The 26,804-nt window shown below is 53.7% G+C and overlaps 1 protein-coding gene across 2 annotated transcripts in view; it reads right to left on the bottom strand.

Annotated features, from left to right (window-relative positions):
- MAP2K3 (mitogen-activated protein kinase kinase 3) overlaps positions 1 to 26,804 on the bottom strand; it is a 33,224-nt gene that overhangs the window by 4,605 nt on the left and 1,815 nt on the right. The window contains exons 1-10 of one of the 2 annotated variants that reach the window (XM_080353654.1): positions 22,494 to 22,553; positions 10,045 to 10,077; positions 9,564 to 9,633; positions 7,668 to 7,716; positions 5,003 to 5,116; positions 4,401 to 4,520; positions 3,857 to 3,973; positions 3,679 to 3,730; positions 2,739 to 2,866; positions 2,034 to 2,111 (exon numbers count right to left, since the gene is read on the bottom strand). In XM_080353654.1, coding sequence (XP_080209780.1) covers positions 2,034 to 2,111; positions 2,739 to 2,866; positions 3,679 to 3,730; positions 3,857 to 3,973; positions 4,401 to 4,520; positions 5,003 to 5,116; positions 7,668 to 7,716; positions 9,564 to 9,633; positions 10,045 to 10,077; positions 22,494 to 22,527 — 795 coding nt within the window. In that variant the 5' untranslated portion in view covers positions 22,528 to 22,553. Of the gene's footprint in view, positions 1 to 2,033; positions 2,112 to 2,738; positions 2,867 to 3,678; positions 3,731 to 3,856; positions 3,974 to 4,400; positions 4,521 to 5,002; positions 5,117 to 7,667; positions 7,717 to 9,563; positions 9,634 to 10,044; positions 10,078 to 22,493; positions 22,554 to 26,804 lie in introns of those variants that run through there. The other variant, XM_080353655.1, reaches the window with a different exon arrangement.

The raw sequence follows: 26,804 nt of genomic DNA on the forward strand, positions 1-26,804 counted from the left end.
GAAGATCTTTGCCAAGCCACTTCCATTACTGGGTCCTTCCTACAAGTCACCTCTGCTCCATCACCCATTCAAGCTGGAAAAAGCCCATCACAGCTCTTGGGCACTCTCCTCATTGAATCATTTTGGTTGGAAGAGACCCTAAAGATCAATGAATCCAAACATTAACCCAGCACTGTCACTAAACACCTCATTTACATGTCTTTAAAACCCCTCCAGGGATGCCAAGGGCCAGGTCCCATCTCCAGATGGGCAGCAGGACCTCCAAGACCTGCCTGGCAGGGTGGGATGGGATGAGAAACCTGAAAGGACACGAGGCAGAGGCAGCTGCCCCAATCATGTTGGGCTCAGGTTCAGGGAGCTCAGCTCCTGCTGCTGGAAAACAGAATGAAACCACCAGCCCAGAAATGCCTGGATTAGCCCTGCTAACTTGATGGCCCTAAAACCAGCTGCTATGAAATCAAACTCCTTCAGAAATTAAAAAACAATCAAACAAACAAGAAGAACAGTAAGGCAGCCCAGGAGGAAGACATTAGAGGGAATCGGACAGGTTGTGGCTCCATTCTGCTGCAGGCTGGCAGGCTTTCAGCAAGGTCCTCTCTCCCATCCAGCTTTGGAAAGGTTCGAGATTTCGTCATTCAGGCAATCTCCCATCCCACAGCTTCCTGCACCTTGGGAGGAAAGCTGAACTGATTACATTTCCAGCCAGCTCTGCTCTGCTCTGGCACAGGGACACCAAGCAAAGGGGCTCGGATTCGGCACTGCAGACAACACCAGCAGGCAAAGAGGTGATATCTGCTAAGAGATCTGCGCAGGGATGCAGCACCCAAACCAAAAGTCACAGCTAACAGGGTGCAGGAAAAATTCCTGAAAATAATCATAAGATAGTCTCCTGGAAAGTGAGAATTGGATTTCCAGGCGGCTCCTCCTTGGGGCCAGTTGCTGGGATTTCCTTCATCCTCTGGCACCAGAAGATTTCAGCTGCTTTCTGCAAGATCTGTTTTTTGCAGGAGGTAGATAAACCATCCTGAGCAGCTGCAATTTTGGAAACAAAAGTTATTTCCCCTTCCTGTTGGCTGCTCTGAGCTACCCTGCAGGCAGGACTTGCTGAACACCTCACACAGCAGCAGGATAGGTGAACTCACCCTAATCCTCCCGCAAGGTTTTGCTAACATGGGATGGGTTGCATACAAGGCTGTGACCCAGCTGCAGCAAACCCCGCTCCACTGACTCCAGAACTGCAGAGCAATTAAAAGCCAGACTCTTGGATGCCCAACTAAGCCTATTGTTATCCAGGTATTGTCCCCCAGGAGTTTGCCATCCACATCAAAATAGTTCAGAGCCAACTGGAGCTATTTGAAGCTAGAATTGTACGACAGAAGTGCTCTGTGCAACAAAGTGGAGGGGTACAAGGGAACCGCGTGGGGATCACAGAATAGTTTGGGTTGGAAGGGACTTTCAAAGCTCATCCAGTCCAACCCCCTGCCATGAGCAGGGACATCTTCACCAGCTCAGGTTGCTCAGAGCCCCGTCCAGCCTGGCCTGGGATGTCTCCAGGGATGGTTCATCCACCACCTCTCTGGCCAACCTGGGCCAGGCTCTCACCACCCTCAGTGTCAAAGATTTCTTCCTCATGTCATGATACATAAAAAGCCTGTTTGTATCTCCCAGGATCCAGCAGGAACATGCAGGAAGGGAGAAAAGAGAAGAGGCAGGAGATGGATTATCTCCTGGCAAGCTTGCCAGCCAACTTGGCAAGAGCGGCTGCAGCGGTAGCAACACTGACTGCACATCCAGGCTCACCGTGACCTGTCCCGGGGTGAGGTGCCCCTGTGTGCACAGGACAGCACCACCGCCCTGTTGCTCTGGGTAACTTATCTCAAGCCTCAAGCTCTCACACCCAGAATTCAGCCCCGTTTGCTGGGCAGTCACCCAGCGGGGAAGCCACCAGCTGCCACCACCCACGGCAGGGTCAGAGCCCACCACACAGACCCCATCCCAACCCCAGGGCTGCAAGCCCCATCCCTCGGCATTACCATTGTGATCCCCAGACTCCAGACGTCTGACTTCACGTTGTAGCCCTTCTGGTTCAGCTCAGGGTTTATTCTTTCCGGCTATAACAAAAAAAACAAAAGGTATTACAGTTCTATTTCATTTTCTCGGTGCAAAACCCACAGAACAAACCTCTGGCTCCAAAACCTAGGTTGGCAGATTCCCCTGGCTCACGTCCCCATGGAGGCAGAGTCTGAGGTTAAATCTAGCACCGATTAAAGCCACATCTTGCTCCATACAACCTACAAAAACTCTCCTATCCACCTCCTGAGAGAGACCTGTACTACCCCTGCAGCATTATCCCCGCCCCAGCAGCAAGAACTACCCACACAGATGCCATGGATGGCAAGGGGAAATTCATACTGATCTGAGGATGAAATGAAATGATTCTGCCAAGAAAAGCCTCAGTTCCAACAAGGAGCAGTCCTTCCAACCACCACAACAAACACACCAGGCCAGTCTTTTAACCTGCTGCGAATGGAAGCTGGCAAAGGAAGAGTCTGCTGCAGGATTAACGCGCACAGCAGAGTTTAAATGGAGCGTAATCCCATCCTTGGGGGACTCTGCTGAGTCAGGAAGCCTAGAGCACTCTGAACTGGTTTCTGTCTCAGGACAGAGGTAAACCAAGACTGATTTCTAAGCAGCAGCCTCCTTGAGTCAAGGCTGAAGGCTGCCGGCCCCACACTCACAGCCATGTACGGTTTGCAGCCGGCATCCATGGTCTTCGCAACCGAGTCCACCAAGTAGCCGCTGATTCCAAAGTCACACATTTTCACGTGTCCCTCCTTGTTGATCAGCACATTGGAAGGTTTCACATCTAAGAGAGAAAACACAAGAGCAGATTGGGCTTTTGCAGGGGTGTCACAGAGCCTGAGACAAGATGGGAAGCTCCGCACCGAGCTGGCAGAGGACCAGGCAGGACCCAACACAAGAGAAGGGAGACACAACCCCACCGCTCTCTTATTTCAATAAAACTCATTGACAGGTAAAACCATGCTCTCCAGACAGAACAGGACTCCTCTCTAACAAGGCAGGTCAAAAGGTTGAAATAAAAGTAGTTAATGCCCAGGTCCTCAGGAGAGATTTATATGTCCAGACGATTCTTAAAGTTTTCCACTACCAAGTTCTCAGGACACCATGTCCCATGCTAGGACACCATGTCCCATGCTCATCATGATCTGTCCACAGCTACACAAGGAACTACATCAGGATGAAGAACAGAACCCAAGTGTTACAATTCCCATCAGTGATTTGCAAGGTATCCTTCAGCCCTCACCCTGCTAGAACTACCCAGCCAGGAAGGTTTGGGGATTCTGAGCTGCGTTCAAGGTACCTCTGTACTCAGAGAGAGACAGAGATGCCCATAAAAATGCAGGTAGTGAGGAATTCAGTTACTGTATTCGACCCTTCATCTGGAAAGGAGGATGGGAACAACATCATGCAAGCAGATGCGTGAAGGATACATCTCAGGAACAGGCCTTGGGCATCTAGATCTGTCCACCACGGTCCCAAGTACCACTGGACCCCACCCCAGAAGGGCACAACATGCATCTCCCAGGCAGGAGTCCTCACATAACTTATTTCAAGGACACCTCCAGCCACATCATGCTGATCCCATCCAGCACATACCTCTGTGGATTACGGACAGTTTACTGTGCAGATGCTCCAGAGCTCGTACAATCTGGGGACAGAGCAAAAGGGTACCTGTTAGTCACACACCACCCATTTCCACATGCTGCAGGCCTCCGAGACCTCCAACGGGCTCAGGGGATGGACAAAACCAAGTAAGAATCCAAGAGGCACTCACAGACACGGCCATTTTCCCCAAAATGTCTTCAGGGATGGTTTTCTTCTTCTCCAGTACTTTCTTGTAGAATTTATCTAGGGAGGTGTCCATGAGCTCCATACAGATCCACACATCACCCTGTGGATAGAGAGAAAGCAGCTGAGAAGGAATTCCCTGGAAATCCCTGGGAGCTGAAGGGAATGGTGGGGACAGATGGACAAAGGGACACACAGGGCAGGTCAAGGTCCCTGCCATGCAGCCACTATTGGCCGCACCACTGGCACATGGGCAGAGATGTCCAGGTACCACCAAAACTACCTGCGATGGTCTATCCCAAAGTCAGTTTGGGCCACGGACAATGCGCTTGGGCATCTGCCATGGAAGTGAGGGACAGGACCTGCTCAACGCTGCCTGAAGGAGGCCAGCCTTTAAATCATGGCAGCACCTCCAACAGCCCAGCTGGGCTGATGAAAGCAGAGGTGGTTGGGGACAGTTTGGTGCCTTCGGAGCAAGCGCACAGGCTGCAGGTGCCGCACAGCCCACCAGCCATCCAGCGGCTTGGTACCTCGCGGAAGAGGGCTCCGTAGAAGGTGACTGTGTAGAAGCAGTCAACGGTCCTCATGGAGATGTCCAAGTCCATCAATAACCTCTTCTGCTCCTGCGTGTTCACAGTCGCTCGAATCCTCTGAGACAAATATGGAAGAAAAAGGGTTTGGTGTAGGTGGGACAATACAACTATCCCTTGAGCTGTCTCAGAGGACCTGTGGTTCTGAGACCAGGGCAAGCGTTTTGGGCTTAATTTGCAGCCGGTAGCACCCCAGAAGATGCCCAGATTCCATCTTCCAGATGCAAGACAAACCCTTGACAAGCTCTGCAGCCAGTGCAGGATCAGGCCAGCAGCCTGGACAGACTCTGACATCCAAACCTCACACCATCTACCTGCAGGCACCAACCCAGCTTTCAGAACCTGCTCGACAACCCCACAGTGTCCAGCTGGTATCAGCACAGATCCTCCAACAGCCAAACCCCACCAGGGACAGCAGAGGCTACAAAATTGGGACAAGACTGTCCCCGTTTTGCTGTGACTGGTGGGTTCCGCAGAGTCTCTCCGCTCCCTTGGAGCTGCACATCCCAACCTCCCTCCCGCTCAGCACCAGCTCTCCTCACCTTCACGGCCATGATGGTGCCGCTCTGTGCGTGCCGGACCTTCTCCACCACACCATAAGCCCCGCGGCCCAGCTCCGAAATTGCCACCAGGTCATCGGCTTCCACCTCAAAGTTCTTTAGGGAGAAAGACAAAAAAAACCAAACCCAATCAGACACCAGCACACTTTTCACCAAGGGCATCAGCAGAGGTCCAGCGCTTGCAGCTCGTTCATGCAGAGCATTTACAAACAATCATAGAATCGTGGAACAATCTGGGTTGGAAGGGACTTTCAAAGCTCCCCCAGTGCCACCCCTGCCATGAGCAGGGACATCTTCACCAGCTCAGGTTGCTCAGAGCCCTGTAACCTGGCCTGGGATGTCTCCAGGGATGGGGAACCCACCACCTATCTGGGCAACCTGGGACAGTGTTTCACCACCCCCAGCATCAACAATTTCTTCCTCGTATCTATCCTGAATCTATCAGAAAAGGCCCTGTTAAAAAGGAAGGAGTTCATGGGAATGCAACTAAATCTCACTTCAAATCAGGAAAAAACCCATCACCAGTGCTCAGCCAGTGAGTGCCCCATGCAGCAGGGAGCCCGCGAGCTCCTGCACAGCCCACAAACAAGTTTCCCTAAAGACGCATTACCCTGTAATTGCCGGCGCTGCTGGGCAGGGCACAAACCCAGTGAGACATGGGCTATTTTTGGATGCTGCGTTCATCGCTCCTAATAAGTCACAGGCCTTCTTTAGCCAGGCTTTATCCAGCCTCCAGTTTTCCTCCGGTCTCAGGGAACAAAAAAATAATACCAGGATGCCAAATCGCCCCAGTAGCCACAAAGGCAGTGAGGGTGGGAAACACCGGATAGCGTGTGCATGCGAGCTATGCCCAGAGCAGAGAGGAAACAGCTTTTGGTGTTAAGAAGCCAAGCTGGGAGATGTGGCTGCCGGGCTCCTGGCCAGCAACCTCCCCGCGGCACTGGCCACGGCGCAGCCAGCAGCCACCAGCTCCGCTGGACCTTCCTGCCAGCTCCGGCTCCGTTTATTCGAGCCAGATGTGGCTGGCAGGCGGCCGAGGCGGGAGCAAGGGCGGTCGGAGCCTGAGCTCAGCGCTGAGCTATGCGCTGCCGGCACAGGAAGGTGCCGGCCCTTTCCTGGGCAGGACAGGACGGTGGGTGCAGAGACGGGAGCAGGGCTGGGGGGACATGTCCAACCCCCCGCCCTGGGCAGCTCCAGAGGAGCAGTGCAGGCTCCTACAGGGGCCTCCAGGAAGGATCTGCTGGTGCTTTTCAAGACACATGTTCTGCAGTTGTCTCAGGTTATTACGCTATTTTTAATTTCCTGGCATTTACCCTAAGGCTTCCCCAGGAGCTGGCGGTTTCCAGCATGCTCCAGGAACCAGCATCAGCCTGCCCAGCAACGAGAGGTGATGCTGGTGCTCCCCCTGGGGATACTGAGCCATTACTGCGGACACAGGGCATCACCTGCATGGATCTGATGGGCCCAAGGTCACCATCCATCCCCATGGCCCAAAGCCAGCCTTCTGCCCAAGCCCTCTTCCTCGATACCACATCGCAGCGCTACAAAAACACCTGGATCAGACCCCTCCTGCAAACACCAGTGCAGGGAGAGCAGGGGAAGAAGCGAGTCTAGAGAGCTCTCCCCAAGCTACAGCACTTTCCCATTGCACATGCCATGCTTTGGCTGTTACACACAGCATCTCTGCCCGAGCTATTAATACACACAACACAATGGCCAGAAAATGACCCAGGCATCAGGGTTGTTCTCTGGACCCAGCCAAAGCTTCCTCTCCTCTCCTATCTGTTCCCTAACCCTAAAACCTTGCACCAAGGTGCCCAGATCACACCAGTCAAGCCACCTCCTAGCCTGGAAGGTAAGCAGCTTGACATAGGGCTGATCCAATGCACCGCACAGTATTTTTAGCTCCCTTACAAACAGCCTTATGCAGCCCCAGGAGAGCCCGTAACGAGAGAATGAAATAAAAGAGAGACAGTGGCTATTTCTAGCAGCGTTTTTCATCAGGTCACTAGGAAAGGCTTTGGAGAGCCTGAGAGCTTCATGCCCAGCCTCTCCTGGGCCACAGGCAGTGACATAGCCCTGTGGGTCAGCAGGACAAAGGGACTTTGTCTGGGGCAGCTGGAGAGCACAGTGAGGCCACGCTGATTTAAGGTGAATGGGCTGGGTCTGGGCATTCAGACCGAGGTGGCCAGTGGGGCCACTGTGATCACCCACCAGGGACAAAACTGCCCACCCAGCCTTTGATGCCATCCATCTTGCAGGCAGGGTGACATGTTCAGCTCCCTACCAGTCACTGCTCTAAATACGCACAGGGGAAAGGTGAGATGTCTCATCCCTGCAAAGATGCAGCCCATGAGGCCACACCAGGACAGCACCGTTCTTCTGATGGGGCACTCCAAAATGTCACGAGATGCCCCATCCCTGGGGATATCCCAGCCCAGGCTGGACGGGGCTCTGAGCAACCTGACCTGGGTGAAGATGTCCCTGCTCATGGCAGGGGTGGGCCTGGATGAGTTCTTAGGGTCCCTTCCAACCCAAATTATTCTATGATTTGATGGCAGGTTGTCAGGCATGATCCATAGAACCCTCCATAAGAGGGGCAAACAAAATCGGAAGCAAGCAAACAAGAAACCACATTGACACGTACTTTATCTCCAATGGTAATGAATGCCCTGGAGTCCAAGTTCCTCGGGGGCCTGCAAGAAAAAGAGAAAGAGTCAGGAGAAAATCCAGCCTTACCGCCCATCTTGGCCAGAGCCAGGTTTCACATTCCTTCGAGCACTTTCAGCCGCCACCTTCCACCATACCTTGCTGTTGTGGGTTCAAACCAGCCCCCTCCAAACACTCACAAATGCTTTAATCGTACCAGTAACACCCCAGCCCACACCCACGAGGCACTCGCTGTATCCAGCTAGTGAAAATCCCCGAGAGCCAGCGAGGCGAGACATGCATCAACCCCACCAGCTACAAAACCATCCCCGCTCGGGAGACGAGCCTGAGGAATCGAGACCGGTGGGATGAGACGCTTCTGCAGCAGAGCAGCTCAGCTGTCATGTTTTGACAGGCAGGTGTTGTAAGAGGATGGCCACGTAGCCCGAAACGCGCGCCGAGGGAACAACAGGTAATTCCTCACCTGTGAGTCATTTGTGTACACTCGCGGGCCCGTTTCAGGCAGCGCGGGCAGCACGGCAGCGGCACGCTTTGCACAACGCCGCGCAGGCGAAAGTCTTCCTTTATGGCTTTTCTTTTCCCTCATCGTTGCCCACTTCCCATTATGGGCAGCAGGGTACTTTTAGAGCCACCATGAGCTTTTTGGCCCTCGTGCCTCGCTTCTCTGCTCTCCCCATCCCCTGGGACCTTCCAAGAATGGAGGTTGCCCAACTGGTTCGGCTTCTCAGTTCCCATCAGACAAATACAACCACCTCCAGCTTCAAGGAAGTACATCAGGCTCGCAGCAAAACCTCGCACTGTGCAAATATTTGTGCTGCGCCTTGAAAAGTGTGGAGCAAAGGAGCTGGGGAGAGCTGGCACCAGCTTTACAGGAGCACTCCGGGCATGCGAGTGCTCCACAAACGCTGGCGCGACGCCTTCTCCAGGGGAAATTCAAACGTGGAGAGGAGCACAGACAGATGCAGCCATGGGGGAAAGGAGGCGGCTGCTGTGCGCAGGGCTCGGCGTGTGCACATACAGCTGCACAGTATTAATGGGGGAGTTCCCCTGGCTCTGCCCTATCTATCTGAGGTTTTAGGTAACCATATTTCCCCTTCAGGGATTTTACTGCTTTCCCAGAACTGAGAGGGTCTTTCAAAAGGGTTTCTAGAGCAAACAAGGCTCAGCAATGGAGATGCAGCCCAAGGTGTTTTGGAACAGCACCATGGAAGTGAAATTTAAGCCATCTGGTCTTTGTCAAACAAGTGACGCTACCCTGGGCTCTCCTCCCCCCCAGCACAACAAGCATCAGCCGCACGAAACAAACAGGGCAGAGAGAAATTCCAGTGCCCTGAGATACTGCTGGGCACCAGCTCCTGACACCGAGCAGCACAACAACACAAGGCGTCCATGTCCTTCTTGCATCGAGGCGAGGAACTGCAAACAACTTGAACTGGTGCACAGGTCAGGGGACAGACAACCTGCCATGCAGAGCATCCCCCAACCCTCATCCCCTCCTCCTGCCATGGTCCTGCTGCCATCACCCCTTTCCCTGCACTAAAAACCTCTCCTCCTCCTTCCCTTGGGCACATTTGCTCCCTCCACCATGTCTTTGCCCTTTGACATCAGCACAGGCATAAGCAGAGCGAAGAGAATCCCCCAGCACTCTCCCAGCCTTTACCTTTCAGCCATTTCAAATCAAACGGGCACTACACAGAGAGACACACGCCGTGTTTGTGTGTGCACATGTGTGTGTCATTCCCTCTCATCATTTGCAAGATAGAGCTAAAGAGAAAAAATTAACTATCCTGATTTTGTAAAGTCTACACAGACCATTTCCCTGGATCCAGCTCCAGAGAACCACCGGCTGGCTTTAAACAGCAGAGACACTCACGTTGTGTTGGCAACAGGCTGTTTGATGGGGACACATGTTATCCTCAGTTCCCGTTTCTTCTTGCTTTTCACTGGAAGAGAAGATGCACACGTGAGCAATTGGCATTTTTACTTTGCTTCCTTCAAGCATCCTCTTGCCTCCAGCCACCAGGCAGGGCCTGGATCCCCACGCTGCGCAGCTACAACAAGATGACAAGAGGGTCACAGTGCTCACGCCCATTTGCCCAAAATTCCAGGCAAGAGCCAGAAGCACAGGTAGGTCTCAATGGCCCTGCTGGGCACTTGCCTGCAGAAATACCCAGGGGTGCTTTGACAGAGACCATTTTCCAAGTCTCGCAGCCAAGCACCACCTTGCAGTGCTCTCAGACACCCCAAACGTACTCTTTACCCTTCATGGCCATTAACAGCGCCCTCTCTTTGGGGATTTTAATTGCTTATGTTCAGGATATGGGTTAAAGCTGCGATTTCTTCCTGGTGCTTACCTGGTTTGTGTGGCTCCAAGGATCCTTTGGAATCTGAAAGAGAGAAAGGAGACAGGCTGAGCCTTCATCCTCCAGACCCATCGGGTATCAGCCTGCGTCTCTTGTGGACCCTCACACAGCCCAAGGTGAGCAACTCTGGCTGTGCTGCAGGCATAGGGAGGCAGCAGGGCTGCCAGAACCAAGCCCAGCAAAGCCTGGCCTTATCCCCGTTTCTCCAGCCACAAGAGGTCCCCATGCCATTAGCGATGCTCCCAAAAATGCTCCCTGTCAGGTTCCTCCTTGCCCCACAGCCCCCCAGCACAGGGGGTGAGGACCACCAAATCTCAAGCAAAACCAAAGGGTCAGTCCCAGCAGGAGAGGGGACACCCCACACCCAACAACGGGAAACCAGGGCAAAGCCAGACATGAGTTTTTGACTACAAGAGACAGTAGTGAGTGAACTGGCCACAAAACAGGTTTGCAGAGGCTGAGACCCCACTAGACAAGGCAGGACCCCCCGTCAGGAGTGACTGGCGAGAAGATGCTCTTCCCGCTCCTCCCCAGCTCCAAATGGCACAGAGAACAAACCTCATCACTACAGAGGGAATCGGGGTTCAGGCAGGCCCAGGGCTGGCCAAACACTGGCAGATGGCACTACAGGGACAAGGGACAACAAACACGGGGAGCCAGCAGGCAGGAATGGGCAGAGGAGACCTGCACAGGGCTGAGAATCAGCTCCCCGCAGTGCTGCGTGCCCCAGGCTGTGCACCAAAGCCCCAGATGTTCCTCCATCAGAAACAGCTCACCCACCTACCCTAGACCATGCAGGGCTGGGACAGGGGCTGAAGTGACACAGCTGAGAGCATTAAAGTCCTGAACCTCCCCAGAGAGACAAGGGGACAGCTGCACTTTGCAGCTAAAGATGCTTTTGGCCACGCAGACCTGGGAAAGAGATTAAAAAGCACCAAGAGCGAGATGTGGTCTGGGCACCAGGCTGGGAGCAGGCGGCTCGGTGTGGCCTTGGACAGCCCTTGGAAACGGCTCTGACCCGCCTGGCTCCTGGGAACAGGCACAGGGACAAAGTCCAGCACTCTGAACGCTGCTGGGAAAGGGAGTGGAGAGGCGAGGAGCCGGGATTTCAGCTGGAGATGCAGCACACGAGAGCTCCCGCAGCAGCGAGACAGACGGACGACACAGGCACAGCTGTTGGCAGCACAGACAGACCCCATCCTTCCCTTCCCAGCCCTAGGTGTCTCAGCTAAGACAGGTGCCTGAAATGCACTTTTCCAGTCCCGTCGTCCTCCAAACACAAACCTTGCTGAGGCTGCAGGGGAAAGCTGGTCTGCAACACACCGCAACGGTCCCAATGGCGGGACCAGCAGCATCCCTGCTGAGGGGATCGGCACCGATCAGCCCGTGTCCCCACCTCATCTGCCACCTTTCCCCAAGGTCTGGTACCAGCACAATTCCCATGAGCTATAGGAGTAATGGGAACTTCCAGCTTGGCAAAACCTGACAGCGAGCTGTTCCACCCCAAATCAATCCTGCTTGGCTTGGAAACTGTCTCTGGAGGCCTGACCATGTCACAGCGATCACAGCTTCCAGTTCGTGAGCCTGCAAAGCTTCCCCTCCTCACCACCCACCCAGCAGAGCTGGAAGGGGGAGCTCTCAACGCCCCAGCGCACCCACTGGCAACACTTTGCAAAAGATGAGCGACGACAGGAGCAAACGCAAAAGGGAGCCAAATGAAAGACGCCATCCACATACTCAGAAATGCCATCTCTTCCCACACTCAGCCTCTCGCTACTCAGGATGGGGGACCGACCACGGAGCCTAAAAAAATGGGGTTCACAGCATCCCTCTGCACCCAGGAAGGTCGGGAGCTCCCTGTGGGCACATGTCCCATCCCATCCCATCCAGGGGGATGGATTTAGCTTGCTGCTCACCTGGGCCTGGCACTGAGCATCTCTATCCATGACCTGCTCCGAAAGGCAAACAGCATTTGCACACAGCCGCCCCACAAGCAGCCACCAACCAGACCTTCACACAAAGCCCTGAAATGCCCCCCATCCTGGCTGCTATTTTGCTTAATCTGTTTGCTCTCCCTCTCCCCAATTGCCATAGTAACCCCACACAGCCAGCACAAAGCGCCTTCTGTGCCGCCAGCTTCCCGGGCAGTGCCGGCCGGTGACTCACGAGCTAGGAGCAGAGTCCCCATGTCCCCAAGCCTGGCGGCCGCAGGCTGGGCTGTCAGCCCTTCTGCAGCCCCGGCTGCAAGAGCAAGGCTGGAGGGAGCTGGGAGCACCTGGTCTGGGGTCGGGAATCAATGGGGCACGTTGTTCAGTGCCCAAGCACAGGTTGGAGGGGCAGCAAAGGGACAGGCAAATTCCCCACTACAAACCCCCTGCACCATAGAGGAGTGACATTTAGCATCTCTGAGCACTGGTCATCCCCTGTGAACTCTGCTATAATGGGGATCCTGCACATCAGCCCCCTTCCCTGCACCCCCAGACTGCTGCCTATGACTTCCCCGAATCATACTACCGGGGTCAGCAATGATCCCCTTCCCACTCTGTCACCCACAGCCCCAAAAAGCATTTCCTGGCTCCAACCTGAAAAAGCACCAATTAAACCGGAGATATTCTGCCACCACTCCCAGGCTCTGGCTGGGCCACCTACGCTGCTGGAAAACCCAGCTCAGCCCACACCTGCAGGAGTAAAATCACCAGAGATGCTGCCCTGCAGCCGGGGAGCCAAGGCAGAGATTGGATTTGCTTGTTATGGCTCTACCAAAATTTGCCACGGGTTTCTTGCTGCAAACTTCTGCTGCAAACGCAGGTCTGGCGGGGCAGAGGTGGAGCGGGCAGGCGCTTCCCCTTGAGCACAGCCCGGAAAAAAAGAGCAAGCACCGAGCAGCCCTGGAGCTCTGCACAGTGTTCTCAGGGCAGGCAGAGCCGCCCCACTATTGCACTGCCCAGCAATCTCCCCCCACGGGGAAAAAAGCAAGGAACAGAAAGGCAGTGGGATGGGCACGCCAAGACCTCGCAACCCAAGCCCTTCTGTCCCACACCGCAGGGCAGCATTTGCTTTGAGCCCCCGCAGGCGGCTGCTGTCAGCTCCTCCTCACCGCCGCGGCCTCGGCACCGTCTCTCCCGTTTAGAGTCAGTGCAGGAGGAATTGCTGGAACGTGAAGAACAGTTTATGTCACCTGAAAATCCTGGAAACACTGCGGTTTCCCAGGGCACTGAGCTCCTGCAGGAGGGGTGGCTGCAAGCACAAAGCAACACAGCTCCCCTCTGGAGATCCCTCCACGTGAGCAAAGAGGCAGCAGGGGGACAAGGCGACTTGGGGACATGTCCTGGGTACCCCAGGGCTCTGCTGCAAGCCCTGGGGACACGGGACAGCCAGCACAGCGCCCCGGGCAGTGGAAGGGGCTGCCGGCCGCAGGGACATGTGGCACAACGCCTTGCACCCGGGCAGGGAAAATTAGCTGACAGAAGTTCCTGGTGCAGACGAGACTGTAACCCACGTGATGCTGCAGGCACGCAACTGCATCCTTTATGGTAAGAAAGGAACCATTTCCTCCTAAAGAAAAAAAAAACCCTAGCATTTATTTTTTTTCTCATGCTACAATCTCCACCAGATAAGAACTGACAGACGTTTCCTGGAATTGCTTAATTCAAGATCTGAATCCTCATCTTTGCCACCACCGACTTCAGTCCCATTAAGCTGCACCCCTCCCTGGAAGGTTTATCCTGCCCACTCCGCTGGCCTGGGCGGAGAGCAATGAACAGGACAATCTAATGAACTGTAAATAAAGCTCTTTGCCTGAGCCAACCTTTGAAATTAAACCTCTCTGCTGCCTGCTTCCAGCCCCAGGTGAAGCCCTGGGGACGGTTGGCACAGGAGGCTCCTTCCAGAGCCGTGTTGCTTTGCTAGTGCTGGGGAAAATGTTTCGGATGCACCCCGGTTCTCCTCAATCCGAGGGGCAGAGGGCTGGAGGGGGAACCACAGCCCTGCTGCAGAGAAAGAGCTGCGATTAAAAAAGCACCAAAAGAAATTTTAAAAGGAAAGAAATAAAGGGCAGGGTGCAAAGCAGAGGGGGGAATTTGGTTGCTTCGGTCACGAGAGCCAGCTCCTCACAGGCACGCTTTGTGCTGTTTTCCGCCGTTGAGAGTGGAAAAAAAGCTATCTGTGGAAATGGAAAAAGAGCTCTCAACCTGCCGAAAGCTGTCACTCATCGACCCGCCGGGTCCCGCTGCAGCGAGGGGCTCCCGAGGGCCATCGCCGCCCCGCGCTCGCCACTTCTGCAAAACAGGCAAGCGAGGAGGAGGAAAAATCCACACTGCAGAAAAAGCCCCTTGCAGCCCCAAAAGAACCTGTCAGCCTGTGCTGAATCACAGCTCCTGCCTGCCGGGGCACCCCCTTTCCAACACAACTGCCTTGTTTGCAGGGCATGACCACGCCAGAGCTGCTGGAAAACTCTGCGTCCCGGGAATGCAACCAAAACCGGAGCCAGGAGCTGGCTTTAGCCTCCGAATAGTTTCCTTTAGCTATGCTAGATTTGATATTTTTTTAAACAATTAAGATGCCAGTGTTTCAACCCCCCCACAAAACACACAAGTTTCCAGTGCTTTAAGAATCAGATCCTCAGCTGCAAACACCGACCCGCCGCCCAAGCAAGGAGAAAGAGGTAAAACGCTACGGATTGACCCAACAAAGTTACACAGCTCCGTTTAGCACCGGAATCGGCCCTTTGCTCTCCCCCACCACGTGTTTTGGACATTGCAACATGTACCTTGCTTCTTGTCCATGGTTTCTCAGAAATGAAGAACAGCGCTGGCACGCCTGGCAGAACAGAGGGATGGGACAAAGAAAATCCCGCGGGATTCAGCCCACGGCACTTCTTGCAAGCACCGATGATTATTTTCGGTGGGAATGCACGGCCCGGATAACTCGCTGGCTTCACGCAGCTCTCCTCGCCCAGTATCCCCGGTTCCCGGGGGTCTGCGAGGCTGGTGGGAGCAGCGGGGAAGGCGAGCCGGGGGAGATAAGGAACGTAACGCTGTGTTCCCTCATCGGCAGCTGCCGAGGTTGGCCGGTCTCGGCTCCAATTACCCTTGAAAAGCTCAACAGTTGTAAAAACTGCAGCGGTGAAATAGCAGGTGACGTCAACAGGAAACTGGGGGGGAGCCAGATCCAGCGCTGGGAGCCACCGAAGCTCCGGATTGCTACAGCGCATCCCGCTGGGACGCGTTTTCTTCCGATAAATTCAATTATTCCAACCCAGCCGCTCCTGCCTCCTCCGTCCCCCTCCCCACGCAGCCCACCGGAGCGGCCCTGGCTTGGGGACAGCCCCGCTGTCCCTGTCACCGCAGCACGGGGAAGCCCACGCTCGCCAGTTTGGGCGCCGAGGGGATGCCGGGATAGAACGAGGTCACATTTCTTTGTGCTGCAGGTGACACACTAATTGCTTTGCCACTAACAACTATTACCACAACAAATAGTAGAAATATTGTTCCATGGCAATACCGGCACAGAGCTTAGCAGCTATTCCAGGGTGACAACTGAGACGGCATCTCTGGTGGCAAAATATAAATTGCTGCATGGATTTGGCTGGTAAAAGCAAGAGAGAAAGAAGAAAGCATGGGGGGGAATAATTTCCCTGCAAAGACATGCAAGAAAAGTCACAGCAAAGTATCACTGCTCTTCCCCTTTCCCTCAAAACCCGGTGGCAGAAGCCAGCGCTGAAGTTCTTGATCAAAGACAGACTTGGCTTTGATGGGCTGCAGCTTTGTTTTCAATTTCCCTGTCAGCCTGAAGGGGAGATACTGTACCAGCTTCTTTACCTTCAACTAATTATAGAAAACATGCCTCCGGTTCGCTCCTGAGCTGTTCCCTAACTTGCGGGTTGTGCCGGGCCATACGCATTTGTAGGCTGAAAAGTCAGAGGTCAAGGTAAATGCACATACCAACATAATGAGCAGCTCTAATTTTAAATAGTGTTTATATAAGCCTCAGAAGGACAGCAGAAGATATTTTCTCAGGCGCATTTCCACTCCCAGGGTATAGTTTCAGGCACAGATCATCAGCACATAAAGGATGCTGACGCAGGAGCTGCGAGAGCAGATGGCACCAAGAGCCACCGGCACCTGTCCCCAGCACTTCGGGGGTGAACGATGCTGCCTTGTATCCCCGTCATTAACCCTCTGGCTTGAGGGCCAGTTCCCTGAACCAGACATAAAATGCTCCAAGGCTCTTTACAGACACCCACAAAGTCAGAGCTGCTCTGGAGTAGAAAGTCCCTAAATCCAGCGGGTGGGATAGGAAACACCATTTCCTTTGTATAAGCCCTTTCGGGTTTCAGTGCCCGAGCAGCAGGGATGGTGTGAAACAGAGCTTCACAAAAGCATCTTAAAAAGAAGAAGAAAAAGAGGGGAAAGAGGCAATTTTCACAAGATAATCCTTTTTCTTCTGGCCGCAGAAAGGTCCATGCCACGGTGCGCAGTGTGACTGCTCCTCACCACCCGACCGGGAATCGCAGCAGCTTCCCTGGCCAGGGCCGTATCGCAGCCGCTGCCCCAAGCTTGGGACGCACTCGCTTTTCCACGTACGAGGTGCACGTCCCACGGGAAAGCCCCATGTCCCCGCGCCATGCACGGGACCCGCAGCCTGGAAACTCCGCGGCAGCTCTATTTTTAAACAAAGCCTTTGAACCAAATCCAGTTGGAAAGGGAACAGGGGCATCTTTCTCATTTTGAGGACAATCAGTCACCAATACCACGCGGGGCTCGTCTCCTCCAACAGAGCGGGATGTCACACCAATGGTGACACCGGGGCTGCGTGAGACCAACGCAACCTCCTGGTACCCTGTGAGGGATTTGGGAACGGCACGTTTGCCAAAGGCACCAATGGCCAGAGGGTGACATTGGCCCTGACACCTCCGGGGCCCGGAGCCGCACCCGGGCTCCATGCACCAGCCAGATAACACCACCACGAGCCACACCGGCTCTGCCGGCAGCTCCGGGAGGATGTCACCGCCCAGTGACGTCCCAGTTGTATTTTTAGGTTACCTGCATAACCCCGAGGGCTGGAAAAAAAGGCTCAATTTTGTGTTTTGTTCCAAGGTGGCAGCTTGGTATCCTGCAGCCCCGTGAAGGCGGAGCACACAGGCTGCCCTCTGAGAATCCCACACAAGTAGAGAGCAAACTGGTTTCAGGAAGCTTAAAGTCACCTGCTAGCTGGTATTTGCACTGTGCCGTTATAGGACACGCTATTGTGCCACTTTGCACCAGAGCTGGTGCAAAACCACAGTGTGAAGGTGGTTATGGCCACGGGGAGCAGGCACCGAGCCAAGGTGACAGCAGAGCATCCTCTGCAGTGCTGGAGACCGTGTCCTTTGCATCCATCACTCCAGCTGGATTCTCTCCCCAAAAAAGCAGCAGCAGAGACCGCACTGAACAGCCTGATCCGGGTGCAGATGTCCCTTCTCATTGCAAGGGGGTGGACTAGATGAGCTTTGAAGGCTCCTTGCAATACAAACTATTCTGATTCCATGATGCCAAAACTCGGCTGCGGCATAACGCCAACGTGGACCCACCAAGGAGAGGACAGGCAGTGGTGGGAAAATGCTTGGGACAGGTTATTAGCCCAAACCACAGCTCGTTGGGAACCACAGGTCCGGTCAGTCCACAGGGTGCATGGCCAGCGTGAAACCCGTGGCCACCAGCCATCTCGTGGGACCAGCACGAGCTGCACCGACTCGGCTGCAGATGTTGGTAAAGCATCACGACACTGAGGTCTGGAAGCAATCCCAGCCCCAATGCCTTAACTGTTGGGAGGAGGCAAAGGAGACAGTGCTTAGAGAGAAGCAAAGAGCATGCTAAAAACCACAAAATCGGAGAAAAAGAAGGAGGCAGAACCACCATCACCTGTGCCCATCTCCCTGCCAGCGGGTACCCAGAGCAACGCTTCTCCCTTGGACGTCACAGCCCAGAGGCAAAGCCATGAAAAACTAAAACCTGTTTGGAATTGATGTCACTGGCTGGTGATAATTTCCTGATGGGATAGAAAACTCAAACCATTTTTGGAATAGATCACCTTGACAGGAGGCACACCGTTAGCTTTTTTTTCCTGTCTGGGGAAGGAAAAAGAGTCATTTGACTTTTTAATTGTCAGCTGTACAGAGTCAACCGAAACTTTTTCTATCCAAACTGATGTAACACAAGTACTTCCAGGTGTCCCAAAAAATCTGTAAACTTGGCAAGAGAGACAAGTATTTCCTCTCTGCTTCTAATGCAATTATTAAAAAGAAAAAAGCTTTCTACTGCTCTCCCTCCAGTTTATTTTTGGGTAGGCATAGAGTGATTTCATCTCTGCAAATGATGTAAGACAGAAGAGGCACCTGCCCTGAAAACTGAATTTACGCAGGGAAGAAAAAAAACAGCAAGAAACACCACAGCACAAGGAAGGCCCCGATGTCATCCCACAGCCTGGAGTTTCTTGCATCCTGGTGACCGGGGACCAAGCAAGGACAATTTACACGCTTCAGGTCTGTTATCTCACCACAGATGTGGCAAATTCATCTGGGGGGATCCAGGAGTCAGAACAGGTCTGTCCGCCATTGACAGCCCCTGACCATGCTCTGCCTGCCTAAACCAACACGCACACCTACATCCAACAGACCAAACAAGCTCACCTGCTATTTTTACCGTGTTTTTCCCCAGTTACATCCAGTTGCTCTGAGACAGCAACACAGGAGAGAGGAGCTTTTCCACCATCCCAGGATGCCCCAGGGATGCTGCCATGGCTCTCATGACACAGCATCTTCAGAGAAAAACATCGGATCTCGACAATGAGCCAGCACCGCATCTCACGGGTGGAGGAACAGGGAAAACCTTTGATTGTGTCTTTCCAATCCGGCAGCTTACAGAAAGCAGCAGGCAAGCACCATGGCATGCTCCCCTATGTCTCCTGCTGTCCCACACCAATTCTTCACTCTTTCATCTTTGGTGCCATCCCTTTTCCCTGCCTCCCTCACCCTGTACCCTCCCAGCTCCAGGGAACCGAGCAGAAGAAACAAATGGAAAGGGCTCAGCACACCAGAGAGCTGGTGCAAAGCAGACACAGACAGTTGGAGCCTCCAGATCCTCCATCAAGGTTTTCTGAGAGAAAAATCCAGCCCATCACAAGGAAAAGGATGAACCAGGAGGAAGGAAAACCACAGGCTGAGAGCAGCCAGGGAATATGGACACTGTCCAGTTCCCCCCAGGCCATCGCTCATCCTTATCTCCATGTAAAGCCTGTTATCGCACACAAACCTCAGGGCTCAGCTGAAAAGCTTCAGTCTTACCCACTAACAATGCTCCAAAATTAAAAAAGGCAGCAGGTGACCCGTTTGGTGCCCACGACCTGCTGGCAACAGGGGCCGGGAAAAAGGGCTGATATAGCAAAGGGAGATCTGGCTCCTGAAAACCACAGGAGAGCTCAGCCGCAGCGAGACAGACCTGCAGCTGCTTCTCCTGCCACTAACCAGACCTGCAGCCCCTTCTGGTGTCAACCTCATCATCCCTCTGACTTGCACCACATACCTCTTGCTCCCCCTTTGCTGCTGCTCTGCCCCAGTGGACTGATGTTCATCCACATTCCCAGAACATGTCCCACATCCAGCCAGTCCATGAGATCATCTCCTGCTGCTCACTGCTTTAGGAAGTTAAATAGATATATATCTGTCTTAGAGAGAGGTAGAAGCACCACATACTTGCTAAGCTCCACGTTTTGCAGAGGTCACCCACAAACAGTTCTCCTTTTCCCCTGCTGTAAAGCTTAAAAATCCCCCTCCCAATTAAAGCCTGGACCATCAGGACACTGAACGCCGCTGCCAGCCCCACTGCCCAGCATCACCCTCCGTGTTCCGCTCCCATGGGCTCTTCTGAGTCTGCAAAAGCTCTGTGTGGGGAAAACACCTATTTTGGGGCAGATTTGCCTGGTACCCACAGGGCAGCTTTGATTCACGCCTGGGAATTGCAGGCGATGTGCCCGCAGCTCAGCGGCGTTTCACCGATGGGAAGGGCACAGCCTCATTCCGCTGCTTCCCTTTGGGTGGGTTTTATTTGTCTTGCTCCCCCTTTTTTTCCACTCCTCGCCTATCTCTCTTGAATCCACCCATTGCACCGCAGTTTTGCTGCCGTTCAGGGGAAGTGAGCGGTGCAGGCTTTTCCTAGTAAAGCCGGTTCCAACGCATCCGGCTCAGGAGCGGTGACTCAGGGCAGCTCAGCCTGCAGCTTCTCATGGGGCACACTTAGGGCTTCCAAAAACCATTTCCATTTAAATAAGACATAATATATTTGTTTAAATCCCTTTTACCCCCCAAGACGGAGCCTCACAGCTGCATTTTGGGGAAAGGAGCGGTGCTCTGCAGGGCGGTGTGCGAGACGGCAGGGAGAGGAGCTGGAAGGAAACGTGTGAAACGTCAAACCTGTTTGAGATAAAGCGAAAAACACGTTGGCTCCTTTCCCTGTGACGGTTACACATGGTTTCCCTCACTGAGCTGCAACTGTAAAACCCCACGGGGAAATCCACAGTTACCGAACATTAAATTCTTTGTGGATCCAAAATTAAGGGTAAACTCTTGCAGCAACCTGGAACGTACACAGAAAAGGAAACCACACGTACGGGAGAACCGCTGGAGGAAAAGCTGAGTTGTTTTCTAGCACCTTAGCAAACTACACGCAAGGCTGATAAGAGTTTCAATTAAAATTCACCCACAATTTCTGCCCGGTGATTTCTAAAGGCACCTCCCACAGGCTACGCTTTACTCTCATCACCCCAGCATCCTTCAGCAAACAGGGGGCAGGTGTAATTAATACCTGCAAAAGCTTCTCTTGGGCAGGAGAGCAGCATCTGCAGAGCACAAGAGGCAGCGTGGCTGTGGCGCAGCCCCGTGGGTCTCCTCGGCTTGGAGAAGAACCCCAGCCCTGCCCCGTGCCAGTGCCCTCCGGCACCCGGTGCTCACTGTGGATGCTCGAGGCAAACGATGCTCGCAGCAAATGATGCTCACAGCCAGGAAATCACTAGGATCAACTCAAAACCTGGAGGAAACGGGCTGCAGAGGCTGATGAAGAGTTCAGACAGGGGTTGTAGAAGCAGCAGATTTAAAACACCCACCACCACCTCCTTTTCTTGGCAGCCTTAAGGTAGCTGCTTCCAGCCTTAACAAAAACAGGCACTGCCAAAGAGAAAGAGCTGGTCTGGGTCCACGCTGATGCCCTGGCAGCATCACCACCCACCCCCCAACACCTGCATCCTCCTTTCTGCACCTTTGGCTCCTCTGACCACCCAGCTCTCACCGATGGGAACAGTGTTCGGCAGGGAGCATCACGGGCAAGTCCAGTATGGATTGGTCACAGGGTGGATTATTTTAGCTGTGGGGAGACACGGGAAACCTCAAGAGGCAGCTGAGCACATGTGCACACATACACACAAAGAAAAATGCCTCTCACCACCCTGCCCGCTGCGGGCAGGGATTTTCTGGGTGCAAGCACAGGGTTTTACAAACAGGCACATGGGGCTGGGGCTGCCACCTACCCCCCCGAGCACCTTTTAAAAGTGCTTGGAAGATGACAAAGAACAGCCAAAGACATGTATCAGCACAAGATCTTTGGCTGAGGTACAACTTGGCAGCAGGTCAGGAGAGAGACCAGGCAGTGCGCAGCGGCAGGGGATTCTTAACTATGCAGAGCAGCTTTCTTAAAAAGCCTTGACGGTGAGCACATCTGGCGCTCAGAAAAAGAGCCACGTCATTTTTTAGTGACGAGCTGCAAAAACACCCTCCCCCTGCACCGTGGGGCAGGCGGCCAGGTCTGACTCAGAGGGACCATCCTCGCCGGTCCTCGGGGCTGCACGTTCTGCTGCTCCGTCATCTCCCTCTCGAGCCTCAACTTTGTCACTCCAACACCAGGAAAAAGATCTCCATCCTACAGCAAAAGACACCTGCACCACGCAGCGTGCTTGCCCTTCACTGCCTTTAATAGGAAATGTGTCCTGCTGGGAGAGATGCGCACAGCAGGAGAGGACATCTGCTCCAGCTGCCTGGAGATGGGTGGCAAATGTCCTCCAGCAAGCCAGGGCAGGGTGCTGCCATCTCAATGCTACCAGTAACACCACAGAATCGCCAAATAGTTTGGGTTGAAGGGACCTTCCCAGCTCCCCCAGTGCCCCCCCTGCCATGAGCAGGGACATCTTCACCAGCTCAGGTTGCTCAGAGCCCCGTCCAGCCTGGCCTGGGATGTCTCCAGGGATAGTTCATCCACCACCTCTCTGGGCAACCTGGGCCAGTGTTGTATCACCCTGAGTGTCAAAATGTCTGTCCTCACGTCTGGCTTTAATCTCCCCTCCTTTACTTTAAAACCATCACCCCTTGTCCTGTTGTAACCTGTAAAGATGTTTAGGGCTGCACAGCACCGACTCACCACAGCCAGCTCCCACGGCAACAGCATCAGCCATCCCTGCACGACTTGGGCTAGGAGGGAATTTATATCCACACACCACAAACGAGTATCTAACTGGCCTGCAAGCCCAGACAAGCTGACACTCCCTAGATAACCCCGTCATCCTCCCCAAAACCACCCCCAGCCCGTCCACGTAACCAGCCCTGCGTGTTTATGATCTGTCAGACACATGACTGTCACCTGCCAAGCCCTGTGCACAGGCTTCTTCCCATCCTGTCCCTCTGCCCTGCACCACAGGTCACCGCACCACCAGTCCCATCCGTCACCGGTGAGGGACGACACGGCTCTCAGCATCAAAGAGATCCCAGCAGGACCCCATCCCACCTGTGCATTCCTTACTGGAAATGTAAGACTTTAAATCATTAAATCAATCATTAAATTAAATAATTAAAAGCTGCTTTTAAGTTTTCTGAATGATACAACAATATAACGGTAGAAGATAAGAAGAGCAAGGTACAAATGCCCCGTGACAAGGGACAGCTGGTGCTGTACAAGCAGGTCCTGGGGAGCAGAGGGGACAAGCACCGTCATCCTCAGAGGTTCACCACACAAGCAGTGAGGCTGATGCCAGATCCAAACCACAGCTCAGGTTTGCAGCCTCTGGTGGGAAATTACTTGTATCGAGCACTCTGGAGGTTTCTTCCTTTCCAAAACTAGATTTTTCTTTGGTGGTGGTGGTGTGGGGGGAGGAAGGGTGGATGCTCTACAAACAACTTCTGGTAAGTGTTGTCTCCTCCTCATCCTTCCTCCTCTTCCACTCAAATTATGGTTTTAAGAGAAATTTATCTTTTTTAAGGAAAAAAAAGCAGCATTTCACTTAAGGCTTAGAGCATGGGATGGCCTTAGTTCAGCCACAACCTTCCAGAGCACGGAGGCTGCAGAAGCCTGGGGGGCTCTGGACCCACCCCAGCACCTAGGGGAGGGGGAAATGGCCAGACCTTCACCTTCACCCTTCTCCCTCCCCAGCTCCCCAGGCTATGAAGCCACCGCTCCCGAGGACAGGGCACAGACACCCCGCTGCACCACACCCCGGTGCACCAAACAGCTCCCCAAGGTCACAACACGCACCTTTCAGAGAAACCCAACAGCACTGGATGTCTTGACAAACAAGATTGGAACACAATCTGGCTTAATTTGCCCAAAAGCTGTTGGACCAGCTGCAGTAATTCCTGGAAGCAATGCCCTGACCTCGGGCAGAGCCCGATGCTCGCCATTGTCCCCCCTGATCCTAAAGCCCACAATTCAAGCATTTCTCTGTTTCCCCCGTGTTAGACACAGCTGCACAGCAGGGCAATCACGGCGCACAGAAAAGCCCACCAGCCTGCGGGGCTTGAAAGGCTCTTCCAAAGCGCTGCCCACCTTCCCTTGCAAGAGGCTGATGGAACAGACCGTGCACTCAAGGAGCCCTGTGGTATTAACCCTGTGGATTAATTAAGCCACGCGGACAACACAGCACAGGATTACTGGGGGGGAAAGATGCTGGGGAGGGTCTGCTTTGTTCCCACCTTTACCCTGCTGTGGGTTCAGCACCTCTCCCAGAATTAGGCAGCGATTCCCTCCTTCCCCAACCTCCTGGGACTATAGGACCCCCAAATCCTCCCCTTCACCTTTCCCATACACAACCCCCTGCACCCCGCATGGGCACCAACCTTTTGCTGGTTGCTCCAGCCTTTTGCTGCAAGGAAAGATGCAGGCAGGGAGCCCCATCCCAAGGCCAGAAAAGGAAGCAGAGACTCAGACCCAGTGCAAACCGAGCCCAGCTGGGCCACAAGGTGCTACCACGGTATCTGAGATAGCTGCAACCCTGCCTGGTAATTATGGCTTTCCTCAGGGCAACAGTTAAACTCACGGCAATGCCATGTATCAGTGCAGCATCGTCCTCATGCAGATAAGAGGCTGCAGGGAGACGGGGTATCTCCCAGGCTGAAAACAGAAAACTTCCAGTTTCCACCATGAAAAAGTCCTCTCCATCCTCTCCCCCATTCAAAATCCCTGGCTAACGCTCGACCTGTGCTAACAAATTGTCAGCAAAGCAGGCGGTGAGTGGATTGAGCTCCATATGTCCCCACAAGCGATCCCGAGTCATGCCAGTAAAACCCAACATTTTTTATTGGTAGAGTAAAATCACCTCCTCAGCCAACACAAGTTCCTCTCTCAGCTCTTTCCCCAGCCAACAGCCTTATTAATACCAGTAAAAAACATCTCCCATCCAAAAACCCACAGAGCCCCATGTCCACAGCGGTGGCCTCTTGGGTCACAAAATCCCCAGGTCCAGAAACCCAAATCCACAGAGAAGCTCTACCAAGCACAGCTGAGTTTCCTCCAGCAACGACCACCCTTTGCAAACAGAGGCAAAGCAAACTCCGGCTCAGCCCTGGACTGCAGCCCAGAGCTGGAAAATAAGAGCAGCAGCCTTCAGGGAGAAGTATTATCCAGCGAATTAAAGCAGGAGAGCATCCCTCCAGGGAGGGAAACAGATTGCCGAAGCACAGCTAAATATTTATTGCATCCAAGGTGATATTTTGCAGGCGCCCACTGTTATTCTAGCAGAAAGCAGCACAAGGAGGAGGGCAGAAGCAAAGTGCTGTGCTCTCTATATGGTTGTAATTAATTAGAATGTAAGCTTCGTGATACTTCACCTAGAATTAAAATATCTGTTTTAGTGGGATGACAGCTCCCAGCCCTGCCACCCCCTGCCCACACACCCAGGGGACACCAGGTTGGTGGCTGCTCTGCCCAGAGGTGACAGGGAACCCGAAGCCAAAGCTCTGCTTCTGCAGGTCACAGCCATACGTGTATTTTCAGCAAAACTGCCTTTTTTGGGGGGGGTGGCAGCAGGAAAAGCATGAATGGTACAGGAGACAGTACAGGATTCACAGCCAACTGAAGTGCATGACAGCGGCGTTCTCCCGCGGAGGCCACGGCCAGAGGGACCCATCCCCACTGCTTATTTACCCACCCAGAATAGACACGCCAGCAGAACAAGCACCCGTTCAGCCCCAGGCTCCGGCCTTTCTCACCGCTGATTCTTCTCAGCCTCGGTGGCAAAGCAAAGCTGCCCCCCCAGAAACACAGCCTGATTCCCCTGGATCCTGTTCCCCCCTCCCCAACAGCACCTGCCTCTGCAGAAGAAGATTTCTCCCCTAAACAGAAAACTTTGCTTTTGAATTATTTGGGCACTGGGTGAGCACAGGGGATGCCAAGCAGGTCTTCTCCCTCCAGCCCCCACCGGTGCATCCTCCCTCCCCGCAGCTCCTTTCTCCAGCAAACTCCCCATTTTTGGGTGCACGCTCCCACCTGTCCCTCCAGAAGGAGCTTCCCAGGGGCCACTCGAGTCACAGCTAACAAGCCACGGCAATGGGTACACGGGTCTTCACACAGGTAGAAAATTTGCCTCAAACAGCCTGGACTTGCACACACAAGGTTTAACACAAACTCAGCACCCTCCACTGGGCTTCTACATGCACCAAGAGCTTGAAACTCCCCAGGGCTTCCTCCCCTTCTGCTTTAACCTCTCAGGTACAACACTCCTCCCTTCACAGCACCTAAAAGATGCAACTTTGTTGGAAAATCACACCCAGGACCTGACACGTGTCGCAATTTGTGGCTTGAAGGTGCATCCCTTGCAAAGCTCTGCAAGGAGGGGACAGGGGAGCTCTGGTGCTTCGCACGCGATTCCTTCCCTCAGTGCCACCCATCCAACGAAACACAGCTCGAGGGAGTTTTGGTGACCCAAGACAACGGAGTTTTTGCATATTTGACAGCGCAAGATAACGCCCAAACACAAGTGTTTTCCCACACACCTGATCCTACAAGGTAATTTGGATCCAGCAGATAGGAGCAATGGGAAGAGGAAGAAAGCCGAAATCCTTCCTAAGCTTCGCATAATCCCCAGAAGGTGTTTATCTCCCAAGCTATGTTTAGCACGGAGCGGAGGCAAAGCTCTCGCCCAGCACCATTCCTATCACGCGTGTCACAGCCAGCCACGCGCATCCCCAAAAACTCCCGAGGCAGCAGACAACCCTGTGACTAAGCCAAAATGACGGCACGCGAGTTTTGGCATGCATCTATCATGGAAATAGCCAACACGACAGTTTCGACCCATCACCCTCCATCGACTACCACAACCAACTCAAGTCCAAGAAGGGAAGGCAGCCAGCAAACCTGAAGCCACTTGCTGAATTTCCCTAAGGAAAATTAGGGAAATTCAGCTTAAACTCAGGCTGCCCAAAAGGAGAGGCAGGAGGAGCTGCCGCGAGTGCTGCCACAATG

This window comes from Nesoenas mayeri (assembly GCF_963082525.1).
Source record: "Nesoenas mayeri genome assembly, chromosome: 15".
NCBI classification, from domain to species: Eukaryota; Metazoa; Chordata; class Aves; order Columbiformes; family Columbidae; genus Nesoenas; species Nesoenas mayeri.